This window comes from Callospermophilus lateralis, chromosome 5 (genome assembly GCF_048772815.1).
Source record: "Callospermophilus lateralis isolate mCalLat2 chromosome 5, mCalLat2.hap1, whole genome shotgun sequence".
Lineage (NCBI taxonomy): Eukaryota > Metazoa > Chordata > Mammalia > Rodentia > Sciuridae > Callospermophilus > Callospermophilus lateralis.
In genome coordinates this window covers 45,603,899-45,617,187 of record NC_135309.1, presented here as the reverse complement: position 1 = coordinate 45,617,187, position 13,289 = coordinate 45,603,899, and the positions used below count along the sequence as shown (strand labels likewise).

General features: G+C 42.1%; 1 protein-coding gene and 1 pseudogene across 3 annotated transcripts in view; one reads left to right on the top strand and one right to left on the bottom strand.

Annotated features, from left to right (window-relative positions):
• Spock1 (SPARC (osteonectin), cwcv and kazal like domains proteoglycan 1) overlaps window positions 1-13,289 on the top strand; it is a 479,091-nt gene that overhangs the window by 341,497 nt on the left and 124,305 nt on the right. For all 3 annotated transcript variants that reach the window (XM_076855871.1, XM_076855869.1, XM_076855870.1), the window contains one exon: window positions 12,920-13,046. In XM_076855871.1, the coding sequence (XP_076711986.1) occupies window positions 12,920-13,046 (127 nt within the window). The remainder of the gene's footprint in view (window positions 1-12,919; window positions 13,047-13,289) is intronic.
• On the bottom strand, window positions 440-1,271 carry LOC143399975 (small ribosomal subunit protein eS6 pseudogene; annotated as a pseudogene).

Genomic DNA, 13,289 nt, shown 5'->3' with positions numbered 1-13,289 from the left:
CTCCTTGCTGTGTTCATCCCAGTTACAGTGATCAGACTCACTCTGAATGTCACCCCCATCTTCAGGACAGAACCTGATCACTTTTGTATGCCTGATCTAGACTTGGTGCACTGTGGGTGTTCACAACATATATTTTTTTTTAACGGTGGTAGTTTTTTTATTTACCTTAAGTTATGACTTTCTGCAAAGGTAAATGTTTTATATTAAGAATCCTTTCCTGAGCCACTCATCTTCAAAAAGAAACCTTTGCTGGTCAACTAGTGTCATGTCAGTCTCTGAATTTAAAGAACATCATTTCATGCATCTCCTGTAAGCAGACTTCTTCCACTGCTTCCCTTTCTGATGTGTTTTTCCATCCATTTTCTAGTTATGTCAAATCAGTAATGACAAGTCAAAGTTTGAAGATCTGATCTTATTTATTTGTTACTGATAAAAATTCTTATTTTTGACTGGACTCAGAAGTAGAAGCTCTTTGAGAAGACAGCCTGCGTCTCTTGGCAATCTGTTCCTGGCATTTTTCTCTGGCTTCTTTCATTCTCTTGGCCAAAAGTTTGGCATATGCTGCAGCCTCTTCCTTATTCTTCTTAGTACGCTGTTTCTTCAGAGCAATACGCCGGCGCTTGTGTTGCAGGACACGTAGAGTAACAAGACGCTGAATCTTTGGTGCTTTGGTCCTGGGTCTTTTTCCCTTCCTTGTTTAAGGGTTTTCTGACAACATATTGGCGGACATCATCTTCCTTAGAGAGATTGAAAAGTTTGCGGATTCTACTAGCTCTTTTGGGTCCCAGTCTTCGAGGTACAGTCATATCAGTAAGTCCAGGAATATCCTTCTCTCCTTTTTTTTTTTTTTTTACAATAACCAAGTTGAGAATGCTCAGATTGGCATCCATAATGCAACCTCAAACAGATTTGCACTTTCTCTTTCCAGTTCACCTGGGTCTATAACAGGAGTGCCCCTTACTCAGTAATAGTAAGGGGCACTCCTGTTATAGTGCCCTATGGTCATGGGTCAAGATACCCTGCTTCATGGGGAAACCTTGTTTGTCATTGCCGCCACTGATTTGGACCACATAACCCTTCCATTCTTCACCCAGAGCATCCACAGCAACTTCTGTGGTCATACAATTCTCATAAAAAGTACAAAGTTTGCGTTCATGGTCCACTTCAATGAGTTTCTGACAGTCAGTGGCTGGGAAGGAGATATTCAGCTTTATCTTGGAGCCACACGTATTTAATAGATGAATGAATTGGTTAAGAGAGTACCTGGACATGCAGGAATAGATTGGTATGTTGCATTAGGAGCAGGGACAGGTCAGCCGAGTTGCAGAATAATAACCAGGGCAAGCTTAAGGTTTTTGACATCATGAAGTGTATTCATTTCCCTTTGTTTTCTGCATTGAACCTGACATTCTTGGGCATACACAAAAAACTCAGAAAATGCCCACAAAAATCCCCAGGAAAATTGGAGGTAACATGTCAGTCTGGTGTGAAAGTGACCTTGTTCTTGGGAAAAAGCAATGTTTCCAGACTCTGTACCCTGCCTGACCTGCTGCCTGTTTCTTCAGGGTTTTGTCCCTTTGTCTACTTTCTCCCTGTGCTTAGTGACTAGATGTATTTAAAGGTCATCTCTCCTACAGGGCCATGGATAAAATATCATTTTTTCCATTGACCCAGGAGTCCCTGAGAGTCAGTTTGGTGATCTTTAGAGTGTACAGAATGGCCTCTTGCATCTGCCACAAGGAACCAAGGGAAAGAATACCTGCTCTGCTGGCCATCTCCACCAGGCCTGAATTTACTACTGCTGAGTCCTTGGGCCCCCTGGGTCCTTTCTTGATGGACTGAAATCTATCCTCAAGGACTTCTCAGGCCAGGAGACTTGCAAGCTCCAGAATCTTTTCTCTCAAGAATCTTATCCTATTGTCCCAAGATATTTGCCTTCCTAGCTTTTTGGAATAGCAAAGAAAAGAGCTGCCTGAGGCCCGTATCAAACTCTCAACCTGAAGGAAGCCTGGGAATGCAGCGAGCAATATTCTTATTTTCACTGTCCGGGCAGGGAGAAGCTCAGTATAGAGGGCTGGGTAATGAACTACACACTGATGATACTGCTTTCTGCTCTCTGACACACACGAGCCTGGGATACAACTGCAGACCTACTGAAATATGCCGTGGTGATATGGGGTTTCTTGACATTGTATCTGCTCTCCAACTTTATCAGTTTTTCCAGGGGCCAGTTTCTTCTGTTGTTATGAGGAGGAAGGGGCTTTTTGTTCCCACTGATTCTTCTGATTATCTATGGTCCTCTTGTGGTATGTCCAAACCCTTTGATGCATCCACTCTGTGGGCCACCAGAGCAATTCTCAGTTCAATCCTGGTATTACTGATGGAATGTAGGGTGGATGATGGAGTAGTTCTCCATCAGTAGTAGTGCTCCCTGCTGAGCCTTGACATTGGGAGTACATTGTACAATTCTGGTAGGCATTTGGCTTTATTGATCTCCTGATTTCATTTTGGAGAACCCTTCTTATGGACAATACACTAAAGGTTTATGTATAAGGATGTGAAGTGCAGTTGATTACATTATTCCCCTAGGTGACCTCTGCCTGAGCTCTTGCAGTATTGAGAGTCTTCCTTCCCATCTTTTTGAAGTAGCACCTCTTTGTCTTTGAACAGCTCCCACTCAGCATTTGAGGTCCCTTCCTTAGGGAGAGGAAAAAGGCTTTGTTCTTGGTAACTTGGAACACATTACCTCCAGGTTCCACTCTGATACAGCATTGTGACATGTTAGCTCCCTACTTCCTGTGCCACCACATCCTGGAGCATCTCTTCTCTACCTGGGGGACATCTGGGCCCCCCTCTGATGATAGTCCAATGTGACCAGTGATAAAGAGCTGTCGTATAAACATAGGCAACCAGGAACACAGGGCAAGCATGCTGAGATGTAGAAGTGGGCCTGTACTCCACATTCTTAGAGAAGGGTGGCAACTTTGCTGGCCTGTGGGAAAGGGTGGGAGACTACTTGTAGAAAAAGATGAATGTAACAAAACCAAGGAATCTAGGCTTAGCTCTTGGTCACTCATCCAGAAAACCCCTACCTGTTTGGTCCTCAAAGCTGGGAGGAGCTTTTCCAAGGGTCCATCCTCTCTCCCCCCAAACTCTGACTATGAGGAAAGCTTCAGAGAAGGGGACACGATGTATGCTTACCTGATTGCACCTGGCTCCTATTGCACTTTTTGTGAATGACCAATGTTGATGGCTGGTGGGTACTGATGTTCTGCCTGAGCTCCTCAAATCCCATCTCTCAATCCATATCCAGCCTATCTCTAAACCTGTGCTAAAAGTTATCCTGTCCCTTGTGCCACTTCTGCTCCATTTTGCTGACTTGCAAGTCAGATCTCATACAACCCTCCCAGAGAGGGGTTTTTGATCCTGGTGACTAGAAAACAAATAAAGGTGTTTTTTTTTTTTTTTTTTTCCCCTCCTCACATACACTCCTCCCATGATAATTAATTACCCCCAAGAAATGCAAGCAAATGTTTTTCTTGGATTATAACAGCAGAACCCACGTGGAATTGCATGGGCTTGTCCTACCCTCTTGTGCACACCTGAACTTACAAACACTTAGCCAGAAGCTGTGTTAGCAACCCCCCTGCTGCTCTGGCCCCTCCTGTGAAGAGAAAGAATTATGAATGCTTAGAGAGGGGAAACAAAATGAAATTCTCAACCCTGGGCTTGCTTGATTATTATTTACCTTTTTCCAATTAGTGCTTCCGGTACTAAAGATTTCCTCTAAGGTCTCAGGGTTAGAGATGGCCCTCTCTTCACTGGGCCAGTGAACAAAGAATAGCAACAAAATAAGAAATCAAACCATAATGTCAAAGGTTAGTGGGTAAAAGTAACAATTTATTTTCTGTCCCCTGTTAGGAAGAAATGGATTTTGAAAACAGAGTACATCACTAACCATTATCCTAAGGGAGTAAAAAAAAAAAAATAAAGCTCAACTGTTAGTTTACATTTCCTTAATAGCTTGCTATTACACTGCTGATATGGCAATTTTCTTTAACAAAGCAGGATTTTAGTTGGAGCCTTTAAGTCTCTCTCTCTCTCTCTCTCTCTCTCTCTCTGTGTGTGTGTGTGTGTGTGTGTGTGTGTGTGTGTGTGTCTGTGTGTCTGTGTGTACAATCTTTGCAAGTAGGTCCCAGTAGCTATGCTTGTCATCAAACCAAACTTTAAGTTAAACCCCCACCAGTGTCTGCTTTACAAAGCCCCTGGCTGTCACCGGCTGCCACTGGCTATGGTCTGTTACTCTCTTAATGGAAGGTGACTACAGATGCAGTCTCCAGCCAGTTAGTGGCATTTTCATAATCACATCAACCTGCTAATCTTCATTACCCATTCAGGAAACACTGAGAGCATTTGTGAGTTTACGGCTAGAGGTAAGTTTGACCAGATCCCTGGACATATATACTTGGTTTCAAGTCTAAAGAAACCTTAATGCAAGTAATGGAAAAAAGATGTCTGACCCACCAGAGATCTGGATTGTGACCAGGCAGGCTCCTTTTCTTCATGCTGTTTTCCCACTCAGCACACATCTGCTCCTGGTTCTCTTAAATGTAGAAGGACTTGAAGAATTCTTGAAATTAACAGCAAATTTCTTGATAGATTTTTTTTTGGGGGGGGGGGAATGTTAGCAGTCTGCAGTCTGTGATTCTTTAGTGTCTTGAAATATAAGAACAAAACCAGTAAGGTAGTACCTCTTCTGAATAAATTAAATATCATTATGTTTAATACTAATCACTACATTTAACATACATTAGAGAATTACATTTAATACAATTCTAGCCTTTGCATTCCTTGCTCAATTTCTGGCACATAGTTTTATTTTTTTAATACTTATTAATAATGTACTCTCTCTCTAAATTACTATGTTTGGACTGTTTATATCTTCAGGATTGATAACTTTGCTTAAACAGATTCTCAAAATATTAATGTGAAAATTTAATTTTCTTAAGGTGGAACCTAAGTCTTGGTCTCCACTAAAACCTTTGAGGACTGGTCAGAGAGTTTTTGTGAATGTCAACTCTTTTTTTCCCCCATCCGATTCTAACAACTTGGGCACTTTTTAAATATTTCAGAGAAATGAGGGCTGGTAAGTAGGTATGAGTTCAGAAGCTCACACTTCTTTAAAAACTCTGGAAATGCATTTCATTTTTAGATTTTGAACCAATTAGAGCAGCAAGACATGGTTGTAAGAAGCTCACACAACAGAAAGACATATAAAATCACAAAGCATGTGTTCTGTTTATCATATCCTCAATCCTGTTTCTCCAGTCTGACCAAGGACACGTCCCATGTTTGGTATGTATCTTCTGAATCATTTTACCTTCATTTACACAAGCATGTACAGTTTGGGGAAATTCTTATTCAGGGCTATTAAATCTGCTCATTTATGAAAAGTAGACTCTTCCCCAGCTGCCTTGGTCATTCTACAGCCCAGGTGACGAGCAGGTCATGGAATCCAAAGTTAACATGAGCCGCAGTCTAGAGATTGGCATGTAGGTTTATCCAGAGATATACACACTTTGAGAGCTGCATGTATATTGGGTACTATTCTGATGACTCTGGCTCTGCACTAGGACCTTTAAAATATGTGCTCTTTTAATTGGTTGAGGATGCTTTAAGAACCTGACTCAGGGCTGGCTAACAGATCTCTGCTTGTTCTCTGGCCTGCTTGTCTCTCTTGTCATGTCCAAGTCTTTATCTAGGATGTGTTATGGCCATCATCCTGACCAGTCACAATGGGGTAAGCCTCATAAGGGCACCAGCTTTCCTGTAGTAGACCTAGATGGACCAGCTTGAGTCACTGGATGCAATCCATCTGACGTATAGAGCTCTCCTTATGAGGGTAGGTCCTTCCCCTTGCTGCAGATCTGCTTTGCCCACGACATCTCCCCAGCTCATTCCCCCAACAGCTTCCTATGCTCTGCTATAACTTTTCTCCCTCTTAGGGCCATTTTGGGAGAAGTAGGTGAGGCAGTTCATGAAAAAGCTTAAAGCAATGCTTGGAATATTGTAGAGGTGCATCACCTGTCATGTTAATCATCACTGGTAGTAGGAATGGCCATAGTACCAGCAGCAACACAGGAAAACCTCAATAAATGTTTAGCTACTGTTATCATTATTACACATTTGTCCTTTTAAATCTCAAGCTTCTGTAAACAGCATGTCTTTTGTGCCACTGAGTATCCAGTAGCACTTGGGACATTACCTGGCTCATGGTAATGATTCACCTTTTGCAGTTTTCTTTGCCACATTAGGAAAATTGAACTGTCTTTGGATAGGATCTCATGTCTAGGACCTTCTCCATTTGGAAAAGAAAAGGACCCCTGAGCCCATGATACAGAATGAAGAATCTGTCTCGTGGGAGTCTGTCCCTTTCATCAGAGCAGCATTTGTAGATGACACAGGCCATTATGCCTTTCCTGTGTCATTTTATGACTTAGCATAATGACTGAAATAACCCTAACAACAGAGGAATTATGGCATCATTTTCCATGACAGATTATTCAATGTTTAACATGTTTTCCATTTCAATTAATGTTCATTATTTTGTCTCTGGTTCAAAATAGGCTACTATGTCAGCTATCTGAGTATCTTCCACTCTGCTTTAGAAGCAATTAGTTTTGATTTTGTAAACAAATTTAATTTTATTTTTGAATGGGCAGTTTGATATTAACATGAAAATCAAATGCTTGCAGACCCTTTGTGCCAGTGAACAAACACCGTTATTACTGGGAAGGGATCATTCTTCGATGGGTCCTCCACTGACAGGTCTGTCTTGTAGATCTGGTGAGAGAACAAAAGCAGGGCAGAAAAGAAGGTCCAGTGTCTGGTTATGTAAGCCTCAGTTTTCTACCTGTGAATGGGGAGCCTCTACCCTCAGATGGGCATTGTGTATGAGGAAGCAGGAAGATGCATTTAGGGTATGTAGACTGGCATGTAGTGGTTACACAAAGCAAGTGGAGTGCCACTGTAATTATTTATAATCTTTATTATTTGGAATCACTTTATTCCTTCACCAACCTTTTACATGCAGAATAAAACTACCTGGACTTATGCAAACATGTTAGAATACACAAACATATGGAATAGAATGAATGACTCTTCTTCACTGACTGAAAGAAAAAAGCCAACAATTCAGTAGAATTGGAATGTTTTTAGCAACCCACCTTTCCTATTTCCCCAAAATCATTAAAATATTTTGGACACAGATTCTTGAATTGAATTCAGCCACATTGTGTCAGGAAACTTATTCTTGGACAGGTATTTAATGCTGAAAAAACCTTGCTGTCCTACCACTTTCTTGCTATGAGTCCTTACCATGGCATTACGCTACAATGGCCAAGTGCATCGCCGGGTCACAACCAATGTCATCAAAGAGTCCTGGGAGCTGTGTGCGCTGTGTGAAAGCAACTGGGAATGGTTGGTGATGGTGGATATCTGACTGGGGAGTAACCAGGCCCACTTTAAAGCAAGAGCAAGAAACAGTGACACGTGGAGCTGAGATTAAGGGGTCCCATTTCCAGGCAACTGGACAGGTGTATCTTGAAGAGAGTTGTCATGAGCTGGTCAGTCTTGCTGGTCACTGATGTAAGAATGTGATCTTAGTCACTTTATTGAGTTGTTCTTGTAAATAAAATGTCTATTAATAGATTGACTTACATTACATATCTTTTTTTTACCTTTTTAAATAATTTTGTTTTTTAAATCTATAAATAAAACTATATGCATTGTGCATTATATATCTTAAGGAAGTCTTCAGAGTGGCATTCCAAAAAAGCAGTTTTAGAGCAGTCCTTAAATTGTCAGTTTCAGCACATGATTCTCTGGGATCCTATTAACTTGTTAGAAGATCTGAATATTGTGTTATTTGAGTACAACCAAATGATATTGTCTGACAGCTTCCAGTGTTTGAATTTCTAGGCTGCCATTCTTTATAAATACAACTAAATTTTATATTTCTCACTTTTTTAAAAAAAACGTGTAAGACACTGAGAAATATAGAGAAACTGATTATTTCAGCAACTTTTAAGAATTCCTGGGAATTCTGATTTCTTCTCTCAAATTCTGAAGGTTAATATCTGTTGGCATCTTGGAACCACTGCATCAGAGGTCTTCAAGCATCTTGGGGACAGTCTGATTGCCACAGTGTGTATCTGTCCCGCCCTCTGTGCACAGGAGAGCCCTCTCTTCCCACTTCCCAGTTGTCACTAGAGTTCTTTTTTGCCGATTGTCATTTCTCCCAGTCTGAATTAGGATTTCTGGAGAAAAGGAGCCTGCTGAATTCTTGTTTCTTAAATCACATACTATTTTTGTCTTCTTGTTAGTACTACTAATTTCTGGAAATAAATGAAGAAATTTCTAAAGGTTCAAATTAATAAGTTCACTTATTTTGGAGCAAGTCTGTATGCTAAAGGCTAACCATGTTTCCAAGTACCAGGAGCACAAAATTATGAAACCCCAGTCATCACCCTGAGTGCACAGTATGTTGAGGAGGATACATGCACTGTAGTGAATGTCACCATTGGGCCTAACAGGACATAAACTTGAAACAGTGTCATGATTAACTCTATCTGGGGTGCAGGTCACAGGATTGGAAAGGGCTTCACGGAGGACAATGGATTTGAAGCTTGAACAAGAAATGGACATTTGCTCTGCACATAAAGCAGTTCCCAAGTCCTTTAGACTTTAATGTGAACAGCACATGGAAGAGACAAGTGGATGTGGCCACTAGAGATGAAAGCAATAGGACTGAGTGATGGGGAAGGTGGTAAGAGCGGGGGTGGGAGGAATCCAGGGTGGCTCCCAGGCTCTCAGCCTAGGAGTGCCCCATGCCTTGTTAGAATAACAGTAGCCTTTTCATTCTTTGTTGGGTAGAATTGAGGTGCTTGCTTGGAGATAAGTTGAGGAGCCTGACCCTGCTGCAAGAGATTATAGCGCCTGCAAAGGGGTCCCCAAGAGATGGTTCCCGGGAAGGTGGTATTTGAGTTGGCCTTGAGAAAAGGAGGTTGGAGGGAAGAAATGAAGGTGTATCAAGTGGAGAAAAAAGCACATGTGGCTGCAACAATAATTGGTGGCAATCATGGTGTGTGTGTGTGTGTGTGTGTGTGTGTGTGTGTGTGTGTGTGTGTGTTTTGAATACACCTGTTAGGGGGGATAGGAGCACAGGGAACACTGAACCTGTGAGTTTAGGTTATATCCTGGGAGGTGAGGAGAAAATGGAGGTTCTAAACCCAGAAGTCTTGTGATCGAATTTACTCTAAGAACCATTCTTTTGCTTGAAAAATATAAATGCTGAGAATTTTGATAGATTTTTTTTAAAAAGATTGGGAGTAAATAGTTTAACAGATGGCAACAGGAAATGCTGGTGAAATCTCAGGTGTCTGACTTCTTTCTGTGAGAAGGAGAGCTTGTTGCTTGGGATTTTCTGTGTGGTACCATTAGTCTGCAGAAGGTGAGGCTGCCCCTCAGCACCAGCCAGGCTGAGGCAGGGTCGGGCTTGGTGGTGAGTGGGAAGGCCGACAGAACAGGGCCTGCTTGCAGACTAGATCACTGTGTCACCCCCGTTGGCTAATTTCTGTGATACTGCAATCTCATCAAGATGTCTTCATTGCGCTTTATTCTTCATCAACTTAAGAATTAGAATTGTGGGTCAGAAATCTTAGTCTTTTGCCTTGACTGGTTGGTCACATTTTATGATTCGCATTCAGTTGCGGGGATTGAAATATACATATAATATCAGGGGAAGTTATACCTTACTAGATTCAAAGATACATGAACTTATACACTTGGCCTCTGGAAAATGACCACAGCTCTTGGTGCTATCTCTAGGGCCCTACCTCGTTGAGGTTAAGACCACCTGGACTTATCCCAACTAACAGGTATGCTAGTTTCTTTAGAATTAGGAAAATCTAGAGTGGCTTAGCCTTTGTACCAAAAGCACCCAAGGCATTCTAAAATGGAGAAGTCAAAGATAGTGGGTAGATAGCTATGGGGACAGTGTTTCAAAGGAGTTCTATTTATAAAATTGAATATTGGTAATGAAAGTACAGATTCCAAAACTGGAGATTGAAATGGCTCTGGATCTGTACAATGCTTTCCTTTGACAGTCTCCATTTGGCACATATGTCTGTTGTAACTGCCATGGGCCTCTGTGACATTGCAAGTCACTTTCCCTCTGCCTCTAATTCCTCATCTACACAATAAAGTGGCTGGACTAGATTAGTTTAAAGGTGTTTTCTGGTTCTGACATTCTATGGATTTGTGATGCATTACTGAGGAACCACTGCAGTGATCAGCATGGACAGACATATCCATGGAACAGTGAAATCTTGAGCACCTAAGGTGCACCAGGCCTTCTAGAGCACACTGGTCAGCTTCACCCCACTGCCTCCCCAGAGACAGAGATGACTTGTCATTAACTGGGTGATTGGCAGCTGGCTCCATCTTTTCCTCAAAGCTACTGATTCAGTGTTTGCTTCTTCCTCCCCTGCCTTTGGCTAAGCTCTGTTAGGCTTCTTTTCTCTGGGGCATCATTGTACACGGTTGTTTGCTCCAGCAAAGCTGCCACTCTTTGGACTTTATTGTCCCTTTCTGGGAACTTATAACAAGAACTACTTTAGCCACCCAGGAGAGGGGCTGCCAGATGCCAGAACTTCTTCCTGCATTTGCTGATTCATTATCAGTGTCAGACAATCTGCTGTGTGAATGATGATAAATGTGAGGTGTTCTGCTGAAGGAATCATGTACTCTAAGATTCACCCCAGGCTGACAGCCTGCTCCTCTGTTGCAGAAGTCCCCTCGCCCACTCCATTCCTTTACCAGCAGTCCAGAATAAACACTGAAAGAGTCAGGTGTTTCTGATAAAGGATGATGATAGACCTCAAATCCATGTGGCTTATAAACGCAAATGATGTTTCTTATTACAAACAGAGGGGCAAGGCTAAGGTGGGCAGCTTCTGTGAAAGCAGAGTGACATTGAAGACCCCAAGAGCACCCAAGTGGGTATCCCTGTAGAATTTTTAAGGTAGTATTCTAGGTTGGAGTGAGATGGGTCAAGGAGGAGAGATTCATCCTTGAGTGCTGTTCCACAGCTGTGTGAATGCCACTCCAGGTCTTGCTACAAGTCAGCTACATGGCTTCAGGCAAGACTGTTCTCCTCTTTGAGCTTCAGTTTCCCTCTTTAGTAAAAAGGAGTACATTGAACTAGGTGATCTCAAAGGACCCATGTGGGACTTTCTTCTCTAGGGTTTACCCAGGGTCAGCACTGTGGCTTCTCCAGCCTGAATCCTCAATGGCCCCAAAGACTGAGTTGTGGGTGCACATTTGGTCCTCTGTGAAGTCACCCTCAAATATAATCCACCAAACAGACCTTCTTCTTCTTACTGCCTCTCGAATACTGCTGGGACACATTTGACATATGATAAGAACCAAATTAATGGGTGCTTCTTTGCTTTATGCGTCCTTCTTTCTTGTTCACTTCCCATCATTTAGAAGAGGGTAGGTCATTTTCAACATCAAACCCAAATTCCTGAGGACCTGGAGAATCATTTCTCACTTGGTAGAAAAGATATCCTTCTCTAGCCTTCATGGATTCTTTTGGGACATGGATGTCTTTCCAAACCTAGGGCTTGAAGATCAATCACATTTCTATGACAATGGCAATTTCATTCTCTATTATCTCATCTATTGGGGTAAATAATAATTGTAGTCATAGATACTATTTTTATTGCTGCCTGTTTTGCAGGTTTTATACTGAGTTTACGCATCATCAGCTCATTTAATCTTCTTAATATCTGTTTGAAGTAGATTCTGTTTTCACCCATTTATAGATGAGGAAACTGAGACTTTAAGGATTAAATATCTTGCCAACGTCATGCCATGAAGAAGTAGCAGAGCTGAGTTTGAGCTTGTCTTTTTTTGAGAATCCAGATGCTAACCACCGTGTAGAACTGCCAGTGCAAAACACTTCAAGGGCACCATAATTGCCTGATTGATGGGCAGCCCAAAGACACTTGTCCTCTATCCAGAACTCAGCCCTTGGGCCATGGGAGTTGCTCCAAGTGGCTTTGCGGGAGAACAGCTTCAGCTAAAGGGAGAAGGGTGGCAGTTACTGCAGGCCCTGTTTCAGTGGTTTATGATGCAGAGATGGGGTTCCTTCTGTGGACATAAGCCATCCTAATAGTGCCATTTATCATTATGACATAGGTTAGAAAGAGGGGAAGCTAGAGCTGGAATGAAAGTAGAATTCTGATTATTTTAACAGTTGGAAGTGACATCACCTCAGAGCTTCTATTGAGTGGCAAATTGGAAGCCAGACTGAAATTGCTTTAAAATGTATCCAGAGATAGTTTTCTGCAGCTGTGATGAAGTCTTTCGGTTGTGTTTAGAGATGCGTTTCTATCTAAAGCACTCATGGAGTAGCCCGTGTATCACCCAAATGGAAGGCTGCCCATCAGCCCCAGGAGATTTGAAGGCTCCAATGAGCTATTCTGGGCACTTGTGATATGCCACACCTGGCATTGGGGCTGATTGAGCCACCCTCCCTTATTGTTTCTTTAAAATATATTGTTTATGACTTTATATGTCAGCAAATAATACTTAATATTTAGTGGCCACACTGTTTCTTTGGTCCAGCTGTGAAGTTAAGCCTCGGCTTTTGGAACAAACTCTTCCACCTCCATTGATGAGTAGAAGAAGTGGGAGTGCTGTCTAAGGGCCCCTGGGATTCCATTGTCCACTCTTCTTTAAGGGGTGTTCCATTTGTTCATTTGACCTTGGATTCTGAAAACCGGGAGGAAAAAAAACAATGAGAACTGGAGTTTTAACTAACCTATCCCATTTTTTTTTTTTTCATCTTCAGGCAAAAGAAGGGGAACGTGGCCCACAAACACTGGGTTGGACCTTCAAATTTGGTCAAGTGCAAGCCCTGTCCTTTGGCACAGTCGTCCATGGTCTGTGGCTCTGATGGTCACACCTACACGTCCAAGGTGGGTGTTCATTATCTTATTGTTGTTATTATTATTGATCATAAAAAAAATACTGTAGGTCTGCTTGTCAAATCTCTGCCCAAACAGGGACCTGGAAAGGTTCAAGAATTCTGGGCCCTGCCTTGGAGAAGCTGTTACATAAATAGACACAGAGATATTCTCTGACCAAGGAGGCAAGCAAAATAAAAATGTTAGTCCTATGTAGTTGGACTGTCCAAGGCTTAGGGGAAAGGGTGGTTCTGT